The 19,360-nt window shown below is 42.9% G+C and overlaps 1 protein-coding gene across 4 annotated transcripts; it reads left to right on the forward strand.

The window, feature by feature from the left end:
• The first annotated feature begins 159 nt into the window (after nucleotides 1–159).
• Nono (non-POU-domain-containing, octamer binding protein) lies at nucleotides 160–19,193 on the forward strand. Of its 4 annotated transcripts, none has more exons than XM_030251381.1 (12): nucleotides 160–362; nucleotides 1,093–1,152; nucleotides 7,809–7,977; nucleotides 10,087–10,280; nucleotides 12,116–12,417; nucleotides 13,530–13,625; nucleotides 13,895–14,091; nucleotides 14,877–14,961; nucleotides 15,288–15,417; nucleotides 15,895–15,934; nucleotides 16,719–16,828; nucleotides 18,194–19,191. In XM_030251381.1, the coding sequence occupies exons 3-12, from the start codon at nucleotides 7,818–7,820 to the stop codon at nucleotides 18,326–18,328; spliced, it is 1,449 nt and encodes a 482-aa protein (XP_030107241.1). In that variant the 5' UTR covers nucleotides 160–362; nucleotides 1,093–1,152; nucleotides 7,809–7,817; the 3' UTR covers nucleotides 18,329–19,191. The 4 variants fall into 4 exon arrangements, with proteins under 4 accessions (XP_030107241.1, NP_075633.2, NP_001239447.1 ...); NM_023144.2 differs by having other exon boundaries at nucleotides 251–362; nucleotides 15,288–15,390; nucleotides 18,194–19,193; NM_001252518.1 differs by having other exon boundaries at nucleotides 251–362; nucleotides 1,096–1,152; nucleotides 15,288–15,390; nucleotides 18,194–19,193.
• Nucleotides 19,194–19,360: the final 167 nt, after the last annotated feature.

Genomic DNA, 19,360 nt, shown 5'->3' on the forward strand with positions numbered 1-19,360 from the left:
TACCTTCCACTGCTGGCTCCCCCTCCCCCTTCCTTTTCCGTCTTGTGCTCGGCGCCTCTAGTGCATGCGCATAAGCTACGAAGCCTCGCTCTTTGTCCCCATCTGTCGTTCACACGAACCCAAGGCTTTGACAGTCGGTAGCCAATAAACGTTAAGAAATGGCGGACTAATGAGACTTTCTCGGGAGATAAACTTTGACTGGCAGTTCACATAGCCAATCGGGAATCCAAAATTGACCCCCCCCCCCCTCGGGAGGTACCGAGCTCCGTCGGCTCGTTTCCGGCGGTCGCGCGCTCTTTTCTCGGGACGGTGGAGGCCGTGCAGCGTCGCCCATACTCCGAGCAAAGAACTGTGGCCAGAGGGTGAGTTTGGGGATGGCTCTTTGGTTGCTTAGGGATGCGGTGGGGCTTCCTGCGACACTCTGGAAAGGGAGGGGTTGGGGCGAGGCCGAGTTTGCACACGGGCTATGGGTTCCGAAGGCCCGGGAGGCCTTTCCCCCTCCGCACAAGGCCTTCGCAGCCCACCCATGGGGGCCAGAGCGCTCCCTGCTCCCCGCCGCGGGCATTAGCCAATGCTTTTCTTGCTTCCTTGCCCAGACTCTTTGTGCTGCTCACCCCCAATTTTAGTGGCCCTAAGTTGTTGGCTTCTTGAACGCCCTGGGCCACAGGGTGTGGGGTCTATTATACTAAGGCCCTGAAGTCGAGGTTAGAGGAGGAGGCGCTTTGCTTTGTCGGATGCTCCTCCCTAGCCTTTCAAGGCCATTAATTCCTAGAGGGCCTGTGGGGCCCCTGGAGCTATGGATTTTTTGTTGTTGTTGTTTTGTTATTTGAAACGAAAGTGGGAAGTTTGCTAGTTCAGACCCCTTGGCTTTTGGTGCTAAGTTCATGAAACACCCTCCACCCCACCCTTGCACGCGCGCGCGCGCGCGCCTTTTTTCCGAACCCCTTGCTCCTTAAGCTTTTCCTAGGCATTTGTAGGCATCGCTTTTCTAAATTAAAAAAAAATGTTGCTTTCTGTGGCATTACTTTCGAGTATTTTTCACTTTGCGGACGTCTTACTGTAAGCTGACACCTTTCTTTGTGTTTTTAACAGCAGTCGAGGTTAGTGAGGACTGCGAGGCAGACACTTTGCTGTGTTCAAATCCAAGTCAAGGTAGGTGCAGGAGGTAGGGTCATCAGGTAAAGTGCAGGATGCTTAACTAATACAGATTTTACAGATGAGAAATTAATTTGGGGGGCACTTTTCATGTTATTTAAGCTAAACCGTTTTTAGAATCTGAAACTAAAATGTGACTGAGTGGTGTGGGTTTTTTTTTTTGTTGTTGTTTTGTTTTTATAACCCCTAATTATGGCTGTTCTAATAGGGGTTAGTGCTTAAATTTATGTTTGTCCACTTCATTGTTTTTTAAATAAAAAGTCCTAAGAAACTCAGCCGCCTTTACCGTGATTGTATTCTACAGCTTTAACAGTCGCCCACCAGGCAACCATATCAGCCTAGCAAGTTCACACTGGATTTCTCTAGCAGTTTTTCATTTAGTAATTTGACTCTTCTAAAATTGAGAGGACCTTGATTTAGATTTCAGATACCTGTGATTAATATGGTCCTGAACATGTCTGCAGGTATATCACACACAGTAGCTATAGTCTCTTTCATTGTGGTTAATCTTAGGACGTGATAGGAGACAGAAATCCTAACTGCTGATCTCTGTAGTTAGGGTTTGGTAAGTTTATTTCTGCAAAATTATATTATTGCATTTAACATAGGAACATTTCTTTCATGCTTGGTACTTGCTGTGTATACAGTGGTAATTTAGATTCTTTGGGCAGTGCTAACCTTCCTTGGTAAATGGAAACTTATGGAGAAGACTACATGGAAGGGAAAGATTTTGAAATCTGTCACCATGGGGATTTTTATTCAAAAACAAATAAAATAAATTTGGTTGTTACACGTTATCCATGCACTCAGGAGGCAGAGGCAGGTGGATTTCTGAGTTCCAGGACAACCAAGGCTACACAGAGAAAGAGAGAAACCCTGTGTGTGGGGGGGGGGGGGAAGAAAGAAAGAAAACAAGTTCTCCATGGTCAGACATGGTGGCAGAGGCAGATGGACCTCTGAGAGTTAAAGGCCAACCTGGAGTACAGAGTTCCAGGACAGCTAAGGCTATGCTGCGAGATTGGGTCGAAAGGAAGGAAAAAAGAAAGAAAGAGAAAGATTCAATTGTTGGGTGTTTATACTTTTTCTATATTGACAAGTTAGGGAGAATCTGATGATGACATTCTGTTTAACAGTCCTGTTTCTTTTTCTTTCTTTTCTTTTTTCTTTTTTTTTTTTCCTCCCGAGACAGGGTTTCTCTGTGTAGCCCTGTCTGTCCTGGAACTCGCTCTATAGACTGGCCTTGAACTCAGAAATCCTGCCTCTGCCTCCCAAGTGCTGGGATCAAAGGTGTGCGCCACCACTGTCCAGCTTTTACATTCCTATTTCTTTTTTTTTAAAGATTTATTTATTTTTTTATGTATATGAATACACTGTAGCTGTACAGATGGTTGTGAGCCATCATGTGGTTGCTGGGAATTGAACTCAGGCCCTCTGCTCACTCTGGCCCACAGATTTATTTATTATTATATGTAAGTACACTTTAGCTGTCTTCAGGCACACCAGAAGAGGGCGTCAGGTTTTGTTACAGATGGTTATGAGCCACCATGTGGTTGCTGGGATTTGAACTCAGGACCTTTGGAAGAGCAATCAGTGATCTTAGCCGCTGAGCTGATCACTCTCCAGCCCTACTACATTCCTATTTCTTGAGACTAGGAATGGTAGTTTCCTTTTTGGAGCAAACGCTTCATCGTTCCTGAGTGACAGTTAAATGATGCTTTGTAGTAGTAGTTCACGTAGGCCTTAGATTTAACCACCTCTGTAAGCTCAATAACTGTTTATTCACCCTCATCATCTCCATCATAACAGGGTGCACAAATTAGGTGTCTTAGCCAATAAGTTTGCTGGAATTTAACTTGAAGGCTCATTTGATGTATGATGGTTTTGACTTTTAGAGGTCAAGAGATCTGGGTTCCATTCCATATAGTGGTGTGGCCTTGGGTGGGTAAAGCAGGTTTGGGGCTTCTGTTTTCTCATTTAAAAGAACAGCTGGGGACACTGAATGAAATAATGCAGGTGTAGCAAGTTGTCTGAATTTTGTTGGAGTCAGGGTCTCCCCCACTATGATGGCCTGGCACTCACCATGTAGACCGGGTTGACTTACATCTTTCAGAGATCCACCTACCTTTGCCTCCTTGTGCTGGAATAAAATAAGTAAACTAGGATGCCCAGGGTTTTGTTTTAGGGGGCAGGGCCTTAAGATGTATCCCAAGCTGGCCTGAAACCTGGGTCATCCACTGAAGCCCAAGCCACTAAGCTCAGCTTTTATAAAGATTTCTATTAATGTGGAGATACATGTGGATTCCTTTGAGTGATAGAAGCCACTGAGGCTGGGTCCATTCATTTGTAATTAAAGACTGGAGGAAAAATGTTTCTTGGTTCTTAATCTGAGAAAAGGTAAGATTCTGTGGGATAAATGGCTGTGAAGATGATAAACCTGCCACTCACTACTTGGGGATAGACGGAGACATGTAATATCTGGACTTAAATCATGAAAAGCTTTGACTCAACCTGTTTCTGGGATGGGCCTTCATTTCTTTGTCTTTTTGGAGGGGGGTGTTGAGTCTTGCTACGTAGCCAAGGCATTTCTGAAACTGTCTTATCTCAGCCTCTACAGCTCGGAAAGTGCAGGTGTATGCCATCACATCTTGCTTGTATATCTTCCCACCTCCGGACAGGTTAATGCTGTAGCCCGTGCTGACTTCAAATGGCAAAGGCTACTTAGAATTACAGGAATAACCCGCCTTACTCAGTTTCCTGGAGCCATGTGTGGTGGTACACTCACCTAGCACACAAGAGGCAGAGGCCAGCCTGGTCTAGAATTCCAGGATAGCGAGGGCTACACAGAGAATCCCTGTCTCAAAAAATTGTTTTGAAAATGCTTTGTCATTAAATCACTTCCACCCGTTGAAAACATTTAAAAATATGGTTGTCCTGAAAAACTATGCTGTCAAGAGTTACAAAGCTAGATTCTGTTTCCTAATAAGTAAACAAAATCTTAGGAAAAATGAGAGCTAAATCATAATGGTAGTTTAATAAATTAGTGTCTAGCCACACACACTTTGTGTGGGCATTTACAATTATGTTGACATTGCAGAAATGAGGAAAATCTGAACATCAAATGGTATATCAAAGGATATAAATATCTCAGGATATAAATAAGCAGAGTTGGAAGTGGTAAAAGGATTATTTGAATGGAGATGAGCCCAAAGAGAATATCTATGTGTGTTGATTCTAATAGTGAAAATTCGAACTTAAAGTGTCCAACACAATAGGAGTTTGGCTAACAGTGTTAATCCATTCATGTTAGCCTTCATTTCTGGAGGGGTGACTGGGAAAGACAGGATTTCTATTAGCCTTGGCTGTCCTCTAGCTTGCTATATGGACCTGTCTCTGCCTCCTTAATTATGGAATTAAAAGTGTGTGTGCGAGGTTGGTGAGATGGCTCAGCAGGTAAGAGCACCCTACTGCTCTTCCGAAGGTCCTGAGTTCAAATCCCAGCAACCACATGGTGGCTCACAACCATCCCTAACGAGATCTGACTCCCTCTTCTGGTGTGTCTGAAGACAGCTACAGTGTACTTATGTATAATAAATAAATAAATCCTTAAAAAAAAAAGTGTGTGTGCACCGCCATGCCTGGCACTGTTAAAGATTTAGTTACATGAAAATTGCTCATTATGTATTGTGAAAAAGAAAGGTTATAAACCCCCCTTTTTTTTAAATTGGGGGTGGGAATTTTTGTTTTGTTTTAATTTTTGAGACAGGGTTTCTGTGTAGCCATGGCTAACCTAGAACTTGAAGAGAGATCCACCTGTCTTTGCTTCCCCAGTGCTGGGATAAAAAGTGTGACCACCACTGCTTGGCATATACCTATTTTAAATCATATTTGTTTGTTTTTTTATTTCTGTGAGGGCGTTTCAGCAGCATGTGTGTCTGCATCACATCACATGTGCCCATAGAGAATGGAAGAATTAGAGTTATTACAGGTGGTTGTGACGTACCATGTGCGTGCTGGGAACTGAACTGTAAGAACAACGAGTTCTAAAGCATCTCATTAGCCTCCCATAGCTGGTTGCTTTTCTTTCTTTTTATTATAAGTGCACTGTAGCTGTCTTCAGACGCACCAGAAGAGGGCGTCAGATCTCATTATGGATGGTTGTGAGCCACCATGTGGTTGCTGGGATTTGAACTCTGGACCTTTGGAGGAGCAGTCGGTGCTCTTAACCACTGAGCCATCACTCCAGCCCAACTAGTTTCTTTTTTTGTTTGTTTTTTCGAGACAGGGATTCTCTGTATAGCCCTGGAACTCACTTTGTAGACCAGGCTGGCCTCGAACTTAGAAATCCTCCTGTCTCTGCCTCCCAAGTGCTGGGACTAAAGGTGTGCGCCACCACGCCTAGCTCCATCTGGTTTCTTTCTTTCTTTCTTTTTTTTTTTTAGGTATTTTCCTCGTTTACATTTTCAATGCTATCCCAAAGGTCCCCCATACTCACCCCCCCAATCCCCTACCCACCCACTCCCCCTTTTTGGCCCTGGCGTTCCCCTGTACTGGGGCATATAAAGTTTGCAAATCTGGTTTCTTTTAATGTACAACTTCAGATAGAAACTGAAGGGAACTGAAGAGGTGGCTCAGCTGTTAAGAGCACGTACTCTCTTGCAGAGGACCTGAGTTCATTTCCCAGCAACCATGTCAGGTAGCTTCATTACTCCTTTGAAACTCCAGCTCCAGGGGCTGCCGTGCTCTCTTCAGTCTTCAGGCACTATACTTTCATACCCAAAACCACAGAGATAAATATAATGAAAATGGAATATGTATTACTGATTAGAAGGTTGTATTAGGGTTCTTTACAAGAACAGAACTGATGGGATGAAAACGGGTAGGTAGATAGATAGATATAAAGGAGATTTATTAGAGAGGTTTACAGGCTGTGGTCCATATAGTTGAACAGTGGCTGTTTACCAATGTCAAATCCAAGAATCTAGTAGTTTCTCTGCTAATGAGGCTGGGTGTCTCAGCTGATCTTCAGTAAATACTGGAATCCTGATGAAGTAGACCTTGATACTAGTCAAGGAATGGACTTGCCATCCAGATTGAGGGCAAGCAGGCAAAGAAAGCAAGCTTCCTTCTTCTGTATCCTTTACATAGGCTGCCACCAGAAGGTATGGCCCAGATTAAAAGTGGATCTTCCACTTCAGATGATTTAATTAGCAAAAATCCCTCACAGGTATACCCAGCCTCTTGGGTTTTAGTTAATTCCAAATGTAGTCAGGTTGACAACCCAAAATATCCATCACAAAGGGTATACTGGAAGGTTAACAGTAGCTATTATTAGTGTGAGGATTTTTAATGTATATCTCTATGTGGTTATGTACCCAAGAGGGTCAGAGACCTCTGATTCCCTAGAGTGGGAGTTACAGGTATTTGTGAATTGTCCAAAGTGGGTGTTGAGACCAGGGTTGCTTTTTTTGTTTTCTCTCTCCCTCCTGGTCTCTATAGCCCAGGTTACCCCTAAACTCATAATTTCCTGCCTCAGCCTCTTAGAGTGCTAAAACTACAGGAATGTGCCACATAGTGGCTGTTTTGGGTTTGTGGCTTTTTTTTTTTTTAATTTAGAGGCCAGGTGTGGGTTCCAGGCCAGCTGGGGCTACATGGACCCTGTTTCAAACTTAAACAGCTGGGCATGTAAGTCCATAATCTCAGCATTCTGGGAGACAGATGAATTAGTCTTTGTGTTCTGCGCTAGCCTGCTCTACACAATAAGCTCCAGTATAGCCAGAACTACATAGAGAACCTGGTCTCAAAAAAGTTAAGTATATGTATGTATGTATGAGGTCAGAGGAGAAAGTGTGAGAGTCAGTTCTCTGCTTCAAGTATAAGGGTCTTAGGGGGCCGAACTACTTGAATTGTTAGTAAGTATATTATATTATTACAATTTCTGTAACATTGGTGAGAACTGTGATTGAAATGTGAGAATTTACATGGTATGGTAGCACATGCCTTTAACCCCAGCACTTGGAAGGCAGAGGTAGGCTGACCCCCTTGAGTGCCTGTGATGTGTTGGTTCTTTTATTTGGCTAATCATATATTTTACTAGCATAATCAAAAATTATTTACTGGGGCCTAGGGAGGTGGCTCAGTGGTCAAAAGCCCTGATTGCTCTTTTAGAGGACTGGGTGGGTTTCAGTTCCTGGCACCTACATGGCAGCTCATACTTGCCTGTAACTCCTAAGACTTGACACCTTCACACAGACATACACACCAACAAAACACTAATGCACATAAAATACAAAAATAGGTAATTTTTGAAAGACTTACTGGGGCCAGGTAGTGGTGGCATAGGCCTTTAATCTTAGCACTCAGGAGGCAGCAGAGGCAGGCATATATTTTTCTTTGAGTTCAAGGCCAGCTTGGTCTTGACTTTTTTTTTTTTTTTGGTTGATTTATATATTTATTTGGTTTTTCAAGATAGGTTTCCCTGCTTGTCTTTGTCTCTGAAGTGCTGGCGTTAACAAGGTGTGCATCACCACCACCCTTTTACTAGTAAAAACTAGTAAATCTGCCCGGCCCAAGATAGTTTTAATGATGGGTACCATCAGGAAGGTAACTGACTGAATCCTGATCCTGGGTTTTTGACATTCCACATTTTCCTTTAGGGTACAAAAATGCAGAGCAATAAAGCCTTTAACTTGGAGAAGCAGAATCATACTCCAAGGAAGCATCATCAGCATCACCACCAGCAGCACCATCAGCAGCAACAGCAGCAGCAGCAGCAACAGCCACCCCCACCAATACCTGCAAATGGCCAGCAGGCCAGCAGCCAGAGTAAGTAGCTGCTGGGTGATGGGAGGATGCAAACAGGTTCCCCTGGGAATGATTTTATAGTTTTTAGGCAAATCTCTTAGGATTATAAGTGAACAGGCCTTTGGTAGCATACTTTTGTTTTTACTTTTTTTTTCCGAGAGAGCGTCAAGACAGGGTCTCTGTGTATCCCTAACTATCATAGAACTCACTCTGTAGGCAGGTTCCTTAGAATTCCACCAGCCTCAGCCTCCAGTGTTGGGATTGGGTACTACCCCTCCAACTTTTTGAGATAGGGTCTCAATGTCTAACCCTGGGTGCTGGCTTAGAACTTCCTCTAATTTCCTTTTGAGTGTTGAAATTAAGGGCGTTGCTGCCATGTTTCATTATTCTGGTTTGAGTTAGCAAGATTTATTTTATATGTATGGATGTTTTGCCTACATATATGTGTATTCCTAGTGCTCATGGAGGTCAGAAGAGGGCATTGGATCTCCTGGGTCTAGAGCGTGTTTTGTTTTTTTCTTAAGATTGTTGTCAGTTGCCATGTTGATGCTGGGGATCAGTGAGTCCTGAAAGATTGAGAAGTAGTCTTAACTGCTCAGCCAGCTCTTTATTTAGCTGCTGCTGCTTTTTTTTTTCCTAGACAGGGTTTCTCTGTGTAACCCTGGCTGTCCTGGAACTCACTCTGTACACCAGGCTGGCCTCCAACTCAGAGATCCACCTGCCTCTGCCTCCCGAGTGCTGGGATTAAAGGTGTGCACCACCACGCCCGGCTCTATTTAGCTTCTTCTATTTGGTTCTTAATCTGTATTTTATAAAGGAAAGAAATTGATCACTTGAAACAAAGGAGCAGATATTGGCGGAGTATAGGTTATTCTGCCATGTTGGCATATTTTACTCCCAAACAAATGTTTATATATAGTTAGTCGTCAGAGAATATAGGAGAACTTTTTAAGGTTTAATGGAGAGTTAACTCCATTAAGACTTGGTGTCACGTGCCCAGCCCACTTTTAATCTGCAAAAAGGTTTTGTATGTTGTCATTATTCAGGAAACTGAGTACTTAAAAAAACAATCTGGTGAGGTGAGGGTAACTAGAGAGATGGTTCAGTGGTTAAGAGCATCTCCTGCAGCCTTGAGTTGGGTTCCCAGCACCTACATGAGGTATCTTACTACCAACTGTAGCTCCTGTTCCAGGAAATCCAGCATCCTTGTCTGACTCCACGGGTACGTACCCAGGCACATGTGGCACATAGTGACAATTAACACATATATATACTCATAAGATACAGATTTGTTCTTGATACTCCTCAGGTGACTCAACCATTTGTAACTATAGTTCCAGGAGGATCTGCTGCATATAATTCATCCAGGCAGACATGCATACACATTATTTTTTTTAAAAAGCCAAACAATTGGGCTCAGCAGATGAGCCTCTTAAAAGTACAAACCTGAGGACCCGAGTCCTGGAACCCACTGTAGAAGGAAAATCCCAACTCCTAAAAGCTGGCCCCTGACCTTCACGTGTGTGCCATACACGTGCATGCTCATGTATATCATATATACCTGATGATAAATACCAAAACATGGTACAAAAATAGTTATTACTCTTCTCTCTTACCCTCTTCCCTCTCTGTCCCTTCTCTCCCCATTCCCCTCCCCCCTCTCTCCACGTGTTCATGGCCAGCCTCTATTCTTCTCTCCCTCCCTCTCTCCCTCCTCCTCTCCCTCTTTCTCCCCCCTTCCCAACTCCCCTTCCTGTGTCTTAAATAAACTATATTACTCATTTCTTTATGTGCAACCTGTCAAGGTTGTGAAGGTTGGTAACTGGTTAAGAAAGAGCAGTTTTAAAAGTCTGATTCCTTAGGGCATAGACCAGTTTAGTAGTAGTGCCAAGTTGCTATATCATGTGATTGTTTGTCTCTGATTAGCTACCTTAGTTTCTGGATTATAGTAGGGCTGCTAAGAAGTCCCCTGATCTCTTCATGGCTGCTTTCACATTCTGAGGTGCAGTTTGCTGGTTGAGTAGGATACATTGGAAAGTGGTGCTTGTCTCCCCTCATAGAAACAGTGTTGAAGGTATGACTGACTAATTCTCTATCTACCCAGTCTTTTGATTGACTGTCTTCTTTCAGATGAAGGCTTGACTATTGACCTGAAGAATTTTAGGAAACCAGGAGAGAAGACCTTTACACAGCGTAGCCGTCTCTTTGTGGGCAATCTTCCCCCTGATATCACTGAGGAGGAAATGAGGAAACTATTTGAGAAATATGGAAAAGCAGGCGAAGTTTTCATTCATAAGGATAAAGGCTTTGGCTTTATTCGCTTGGTGAGTGTGAGCTTTGGGGCATATGCTTTGAGAGATAGGGAAACCTGGGGAGTGAATATGGAAAAATAGCAGTGAAAAGAATGGATTGTCTATATGGTAATAATTTTTGGAGTCTGACTATCTGAGAACTTACTTTGGAGACCAAGCTGACCTTGAACTCAAGAGATCTGCCTGCCTCTGCCTCCTGAGTGCTGGGTTTAAAGGTATGCACCACCATCACCTGACCTTACTTGCCTGGAATAAAAGGGCTAAAATAGTTTGGCGGGTGATTTTTAGTTGCAGATCGCATTTTTTTTTTAAAGATTTATTTATTATATGTAAGTACACTGAAGCTGTCTTCAGACACTCCAGAAGAGGGAGTCAGATCTCGTTACGGATGGTTGTGAGCCACCATGTGGTTGCTGGGATTTGAACTCCTGACCTTCGGAAGAGCAGTCGGGTGCTCTTACCCACTGAGCCATCTCACCAGCCCAGCAGATCGCATTTTTTAACCCCAGGCTATCCTTGAACTTGAAGACCTCTGCTTTCGAGGCTTTGGATGATCCAGGCATTCATTACCATGCTTGATTTAAGAGAAAATGAAGCTTATTTTAGTGATTACCAAGGCATACATATTTTATTTCCAAAGTTCTTATATGTGTGTTATTTTACTTTTCAAAACCTTGAGGAGGGGACAAGTTATTTTTGTGAATTTTTTTTTCTGAGACAGGTAGTTGGGGACACATTCGATAACTGAACTACTGCTCAGCAGTACTCAACAGTTTTTCCAATTTAAAATGTAGATTTTATTTCTAAAATCTGATTGTGTTTGGGAATAGTACATAAGAAAGAAGCATTTTATAGATGCTAAATCTATCTCTAAATGAGGCGCAAAGTGATGGCTGGAACTAGTTTTCATTCCCGCTCACTTAATACCATAGCAAGTCATTTTTCTCAAGCTCCTTGCTTAGTTCTGTGAAGTAGGGAAGAGATGTCCTGTCAGTGTTCTCTGGTTCTGAGTAAGCTTCTTGCTCACAGGATCTGATGCCCTGTTCTTACTTCTCTAGGCACCAGGTACATATGGTGTGCATAAATGGACATGCAATCAAAACATTATTCTCATAAAATAAGGATTCTTCATTGAGGACAAGTAATTCTGATATGTTAGTGGAAACTAAAATGCAAGTGCTGTATTGTTAAGTATGCAGCTGTGACTCTGCCCTGGATCTCACTATGTAGACTAGGCTGGCCTAGAGATCTACCTGCCTGCCTCTTAAGTGCTAGAATTAAAATGCATGTGTGCCACCACACCCACGTTTTTGTTTTTGTTTTTAATTAGGTATTTTCCTCGTTTACATTTCCAATGCTATCCCAAAAGTCCCCCATATCCACCCCCATAACCCCCTACCCACCCACTCCCCCTTTTTGGCCCTGGCATTCCCCTGTACTGGGGCATATATAGTTTGCAAGACCAATGGGCCTCTCTTTGCAGTGATGGCCAACTAGGCCATCTTTTGATACATATGCAGCTAGAGACACGAGCTCCGGGGTACTGGTTAGTTCATATTGTTGTTCCACCTATAGGGTTGCAGTTCCCTTTAGTTCCTTGGGTACTTTCTCCAGCTCCTCCATTGGGGGCCGTGTGACCCATCCAATAGCTGACTGTGAGCATCCACTTCTGTGTTTGCTAGGCCCCGGCATAGTCTCACAAGAGACAGCTATATCAGGGTCCTTTCAGCAAAATCTTGCTAGTGTATGCAATGGTGTCAGCGACCCACGTTTTTTGAGAGGCATTTTGTTGATGGTTGCTTGGTTGGTCTTTTGTCAAATTCTAATTTTCTTTTTGTTTTCCCCAGGAAACACGAACCCTAGCGGAAATTGCCAAAGTGGAGCTGGACAACATGCCCCTCCGTGGGAAGCAGCTGCGAGTGCGCTTTGCCTGTCACAGTGCATCCCTTACAGTCCGCAACCTTCCTCAGTACGTGTCGAACGAACTGCTGGAAGAAGCCTTTTCTGTGTTCGGCCAGGTGGAGAGGGCTGTAGTCATTGTGGATGACCGAGGAAGGCCCTCAGGGAAAGGCATTGTTGAGTTCTCAGGGAAGCCAGCTGCTCGGAAAGCTCTGGACAGATGCAGTGAAGGCTCCTTCTTGCTGACTACGTAAGTAATTTTCAGACAATGGTTTGGGGTCCCTTATTCTTTCTTTGGCATGGAACATTAACATCTAATAACCATGTTCTTATTTTCATTTAAAAATTTAGTGCTAACTCAGCTTTTCTAATGTAGTTTTCACTATAGTCCTAAATACTTAGGTATTCAAGTGCATGTATATGCCATGGTGTACATTGGGGAGTCGGGACACCTTTGGGAAGTTGGCTTTGTCCTTCCACCTTTACATGTCTTCCAGGACCAAGCTCAGGGTATCTAGCTTGCATGTGTCTGTATCCATCATGGTATAGTACGAGGATAGCTTTTTAGGCTGGAAAAGTACTTCAGTGGTTAAGAGCACTGGCTGCTCTTGGCAGAGAACCTGAGTTGGATTCCCATCACTCACATGTTGGCTCATCTGTAATTTCAGTTCTAGGGGATCTGATGCCAGCCTAAATAGGCACCGGGTGTGGAAGTGGTACATTGATATACATCTGGGAAAAACTCACGCACATGGTTTCATTGGGCATGGTAGCCCATGCCTGTGATCCTAGCACTTGGAGTTTAAATTGTCCTCATCTATATAATAAGTTGCAAGTTAGCCTGGGATAGGTGAAACTATCTCCAAAAGCAAAAAAAAAAAAAGGTTTTCCTCTTAGAATCTGTTAAATGTACTGAATGTACTTTCTCTTAGTGTTTTCCTTCATTTTCTAGAGTTATCAAGTACATTAGATAACTCGACCTACTCCTTTAACATTTTTTGAGACTATTACAGAGATCTGAAACCTGGCTCCATCTGGGCTGTTATCCCCAAATTATTCATAATGCTGGTAAGAGGGACTCGATTACTTGGGGCTAGGTATAAAATTCTTTAGAAATATGTTTAGATGTGGTGGTTCATATCCATAATTCCAGCCAGTACTTGGGAGGCTAAAGCAGGAGTGTCATTAACCTCAGACTGGCCCAGTTTACAGTCTGAATCCTTGCCAACTTCTCATTTCCTGTCTAAAGTATGATAGTTGTCCAGTCTTATTCCTAAGTAGTTCCTCGTGCCAATGTCAGGTGTCGGGAGCATACTTGTTAGGGTATGGCCTCATTAACACTAACTTTCTTCTATCACCCAGATTTCCTCGGCCTGTGACTGTGGAGCCTATGGACCAGTTAGATGATGAAGAGGGACTTCCAGAGAAACTGGTTATAAAAAACCAGCAATTCCACAAGTGTGTGGTCCAGTAGTTGACTTTTATACATTTCTGGGGAGGGGTGGGATGTGTGTTTATATATGTGGTGTTGGTAGTTGAACCCAGACCCTTAACATATTTGTCTTACACTTCATCCCGTAGTTATTTTTCTGTTCTTGAAACTTGAAGGGGTGGTTAAAAGAGGCATGTCTTTGCTGTATACCTGTGTTTGCTTGGCCTTTAAAAGAGAGTGATTCTATGGAATCTTGGACAAAAGTATTATCATACATAATGTGTATTGTCTATAGGGAGAGAGAACAGCCACCCAGATTTGCACAACCTGGCTCCTTTGAGTATGAGTATGCCATGCGCTGGAAGGCACTCATTGAGATGGAGAAGCAACAGCAGGATCAAGTGGATCGGAACATCAAGGAGGCTCGTGAGAAGCTGGAGATGGAGATGGAGGCTGCACGTCATGAGCACCAGGTTATGCTAATGAGGCAGGGTGAGTAGAGGCCTGTAAGTAGGGAAAGTGGAATACATATCAAATACCAGTTTTGTTCAGTAATTTCTTTATTTCTTAGTAGAAAAAGACAAAGTCTCTGTTTTTATTCCCTGAAATACTTTGTTTATCCTAGTAGGGAGATGAATTTGGAGATGGGTATAGAATACTAGAAGAGTCAATGAAGAAAGAAATGGTTAAGTTTGAGTTTACTTGCATGATCCTTCTGGGATTATATATTGTCTTAGTTAAGGGTTCTGTTGCTGTGATAATACACGAAGCATGGCCAAAAGCAGTTTAAGGAGAAAAAGGTTTATTTTATCTTAAAATTTAGGTCACTGAGAGACGCTAAGGCAGGAACTAATGTTGATTAGATTGTTACCCAGGGCTTGTCCATCCCCCCCTTTGTTTATTTTTGGATGTTGATGTTTTTGGGGGTTTGTTTGTGGCTTGGTTTCCTTGGTTTCTCTGTGTGGCCCTAGCTATCCTGAAACTAGTCTGTAGAGCAGGTTGGCCTTGAACTCGAGGTCTGCCTGCCTTTTTGCCCTTTGCCTCTCAAGTGCTGGGATTAAAGGTGTGTACCACCATGCCTGCTCATCCACCCACCATGAGCTGGCCCCTTCCACATCAACCAAGAAATTGCACCGTAGGCTTATCCACTGGCCAATCAAGGTTTCCTCTTCCAGACTGACTATATCTTGTATCTTGCTTGGCATCTTTGCTTTCTGGATATTTATGGGAAATTGTATATATGTAAAGAGAGTTCAAAATTCTCAATCTGTTGCTAGATTTGATGAGACGTCAAGAAGAGCTTCGGAGAATGGAGGAGCTGCATAACCAAGAGGTTCAGAAGCGAAAGCAGTTAGAACTCAGGTAACTTTTTTTTTAAACATTTATTTATTTGTTTTGGGCCTGGTTTCATGCCACAATGTGTGGAGGCCTTCCATCAAATGGTCCTAGGAATTAAACTTGTCATTAGCCTTAATAGCAAATGCCTTTATTCACTTAGAGCTGCATTGGTTCTAGGAATTGCCTAAGGGCTTCCTTAAAGAGAAAGAACTCAATGCTGGTCTCTTAATTTCTTTGAATATTGCCCTTATTCTTGGCAAGCTGTGCTAGCTTTTAATCTTCTTCCTATTCAACTGGTCTACTCATTTTTCCGGTATGTCTTATCTTAAAATACCTTGATGATTCTATAGGCAGGAAGAGGAACGCAGGCGCCGTGAGGAAGAGATGCGGCGACAGCAAGAGGAAATGATGCGCCGACAGCAGGAAGGATTCAAGGGAACCTTCCCTGATGCGGTATATCTCCCATGTGCCTATGATGTGGTAGGCCAGTCATCATATAAGATTATGAAATGTCTGTAAGGGTATTAGGTTATGAGCAACTTTTCTATATTATGAAATTCCTTTTAGGAAAAAAATGTTGGTAGTAGGTGAGGTAAGGTTTGAGGGAGAGAGAGCTCTTGCCATATATAACAAATTTAGGATGGAAATCCGGGACTACTTTGTTTCTTATTTCCAGTGATGATAAGAGAAATTTGAGTCCTGGAGCAGACTTCTGCTAATGTACTGCTACCCTTGTAATTACATGGTTTGCAGCTCTAAGAAGTTAACTATTTCTTCCTCCTGTGGCCTCTAATATAATTTTCTAATAGAAAATTATAATTTGTTACCTGAAATCACTGTACAAATAGCAAGAGGGCATTAGTATGTCATCACTGTTTACTTCCCTTTGTTGTCATCAGTGCATTGTAATAGAGTAAATGGTGTCTTGGACTGTGTTGAGTGTATATTGTTTTTCAGAGAGAACAAGAGATACGGATGGGCCAAATGGCTATGGGAGGTAAGGAGTTAAGAAAGAATGAAATAGTTCTGGTGCCTTTTGGGGGTGGGAATAAAAGGTAGTTAAAAAGTAGAGAGCAGCAAGTATCCAGGAACCAAAGAACTGCCTGTCTGGTTTTGGTTTTGGTTTTTAGGTTGGCTGGCCAGTTATTGTGATCTGCCTGTTTCTGCCTCTCAAAACCAGGGGTAGCAAGCATGTACAGCCCTGCCCAGCTCTTTTTTTGTTCTTTTGAGACATGTTCTTACTGTGTAGCCCTGGCTGTCCTGAAACTCACTATGTAGACCAAGCTGATCTTAACTTAAAGAGATCCACCTACCTCTGCTTCCTAAGTGCTGGGATTAAAAGCTTGAGCCACAATGCTCAGCTTTTGATGTGCAGACTGGGTTTTTAATTGGATTCTCATGCTTGCAGAGCCTTCTTTTTCTTTCTTTCCTTTTTTTTTTTAAGATTTATTTATTATATATAACTACACTGTAGCTGTCTTCAGACACTCCAGAAGACGGCATCAGATCTGATGGTTGTGAGCCACCATGTGGCATTTGAATTCAGGACCTTCAGACATGCTCTTAACCGCTGAGCCATCTCTCCAGCCCCTTTCTCTTCTTTCTTAATCTGCGTTATAGAGCTTCCACCTAGTCTAAATTTAAATGACATCACATTTCCAAGAATATTAGGGCTTATAGGCTGGGCGTAGGGGATTGACTACATACTGAATTGCTCCCTTTGGTAGGGGAAGAGAGTGTTAATGTTTTCCCCCTATAGTGACCATACTACTCTACTTTAGGTGCTATGGGCATAAACAATAGAGGCGCGATGCCCCCTGCTCCTGTGCCACCTGGTACTCCAGCTCCTCCAGGACCTGCCACTATGATGCCAGATGGAACCCTTGGATTGGTAATAAATTTCAGGGATGTCTAGTGTGTGTGTGTGTGTGTGTACACGTGTACATATAGGTGAGCTAGAGGTCAGCTGCTTGTCTCATTTATTGCTCAGGTGCCATCTGAGCAATAAATGACATGAGCATAATGCCGCCTTGAAGTTGCCAGTTAGGCTAGGCTGACTGGTCTGTGAACCGCAGGAATCCTCTGGTTTCCCCAGTGCTGCTGCCATTACAAATACATGCCACTATGCCTTGCCCCTCTCCCCCTTCTTTGAGTCCTCAAACTTGCAGAACAAGCATTTTACCCAACTAAGCTATCTTCTCAGCATTTCCTCCCTCTGACTTTGGTACAGATGCTGATCTTCAGGACTGACTATTGGTATTCATAAAATGGTGCAGATGATTGAAGACAGGATGTGATATATGCTAGGCAACAAGTGTTGTCCCACTATCCCATATCCTTGGTCTTTCAGTTTTTACTCTTGAGAAAATCTAGTATATGCTGTTTTAGCCTTGGGGTTAAACTATAGCCTCTGACTGTGATCTGATTAATTGTTAGTTATTGCTATCCTCTGTAAACAAGTTGCTTTTTTAAAAAGATTTATTTATTATATGTAAGTACACTGGAGCTGTCTTCAGATATGCCAGAAGAGGGCATCAGATCTCATTACAGGTGGTTGTGAGCCACCATGTGGTCGCTGGGTTTGAACTCAGGACCTTTGGAAGAACAGTCAGTGTTCTTAACCGCTGAGCCATCTCTCCAGCCCAAACAAGTTGCTTTGTTGTTTGGGTTTTGTTTGTTAAGGTAGGGTCTCTGTAGTCTAGACCAGCTGGCCTCAGTCCTCCTGCCTCTTCCCTCCCATTGCATATACCACCATGTCTGGCCAGCAGGTTGTTCTTTACATGGGGGAAGTCAAGGAAGGTTAGATATTATGATGTATATATAACAGATGTGAATCCAAGGGCCTTGTGCTTCATAAAGTCCTGAAGTTGTTCTGGTTGTAATGTCAAAATGGAATGGGCCAAAACTGGATAGATGTAAGGTTCCTAAAGAACAATAGTCTGTTTTTCCTGGCTCATGAAAAAGAAATTGGCTAGAACCTATGCAACCTCGAAATGTCAGTTGTATGTAAAATGTGGATAGAAAGCTAAATAAAGATGGATGGATGACTGACTGGAGCCGTAACTAGTAAAGCCTGCCTTTCCTCTCAGGGTTCTCCATTAGAGCTCTAAACAGACTTGGTTGCCTGTCTCCTAACAGTCAGGAGGAGACTTGAGTAGTTAAGTAGAAATGGCCTGTAGTGGGAAGAAACCTTAGATGAGCTAGAACCTGCAGAGATAGATTCTACTGTAACATTGTTCTCTTTCTCTTTTTTAAGACCCCACCAACAACTGAACGTTTTGGCCAAGCTGCAACAATGGAAGGAATTGGAGCAATTGGTGGAACTCCTCCTGCATTCAACCGTCCAGCTCCGGGAGCTGAATTTGCTCCAAATAAACGCCGCCGATATTAGATAAAGTTGCATTGTCTAGTTTCCTGCAGCCCTTAAAAGAAGGGCCCTTTTTGGACTAGCCAGAATTCTACCCTGGAAAAGTGTTAGGGGTTCTTCCCAATAGATAGGCCTTCCCTGCTTGTACTACTCTAGGGAGCATGCTTGAAGGCAGAGGGGCAAGGGAGGGGTGGTATTCAACAAGTCAAAGTCTGTGGTATATTGCTTTATCAAGACTGTCTGGTGCATTCCTGAACTATATTGATTGTTGAGGGCCTGGAGAACCATGGGAAAATGAACTCAGAGCTCCATTAATCTTGATCATTCCTTCTCTCTCTTTCTCTCTCTCTTGTTTTAATTACTTTCTCATCTTTATTCCCCTCAACCCCTGAGACACTGCCATATATACCACAAACCATAAACATCCTCCAATGACCTAGCCCCATCCCTCCATTCACTCCCAGGTAAGAATTCAGACAAATGTCCACAGAGGTTACAGCATACGTACGGTTGTGTTATATCTCATATATGACCCCTTCATGTCCTAAGGAAGACATTTTCTCTTAGAGGTTTTCATTTTAGTATATCTTAAAAGAATCTTGTGTTACCTTGCCTCCATCTTTTTCTTGGGTAAGGACTACACTTTGTGTCTCTGATGTTGCTGTTCACAGCTTTTCTTGATAGGCCTAGTACAATCTTGGGAACAGGGTTGCTGTGTGGTGAAGGTCTGACAGTAGCTCTTAGTCTTGCCTATCTTAGGTAGCTACGCTGTGCATTTTTATTGGTATACTATGAATTGTTCCAGATACCTTCAGTTTGGAAAGTTTTCTGAGAAATGGAGACGTCATGCAGCATCACCTTATTAAAATACATTTGAAGCCTTTTCATTTTCTGTGCTGTTTTTTTTTCTTTAAAAAAAAGGGAGGGGAGGAAATTCTGTCTTGGGAGGTATATACAATAAGACTACATAGCGGTGATCTTTGACCTTTGAATTGAAATATTAAAACATCAGGCAAACCTGGGCAGGGGAAGGTGCTACGTATTGTGGAATGGCTA

This window comes from Mus musculus, chromosome X (assembly GCF_000001635.26).
Source record: "Mus musculus strain C57BL/6J chromosome X, GRCm38.p6 C57BL/6J".
Classification (NCBI taxonomy): domain Eukaryota; kingdom Metazoa; phylum Chordata; class Mammalia; order Rodentia; family Muridae; genus Mus; species Mus musculus.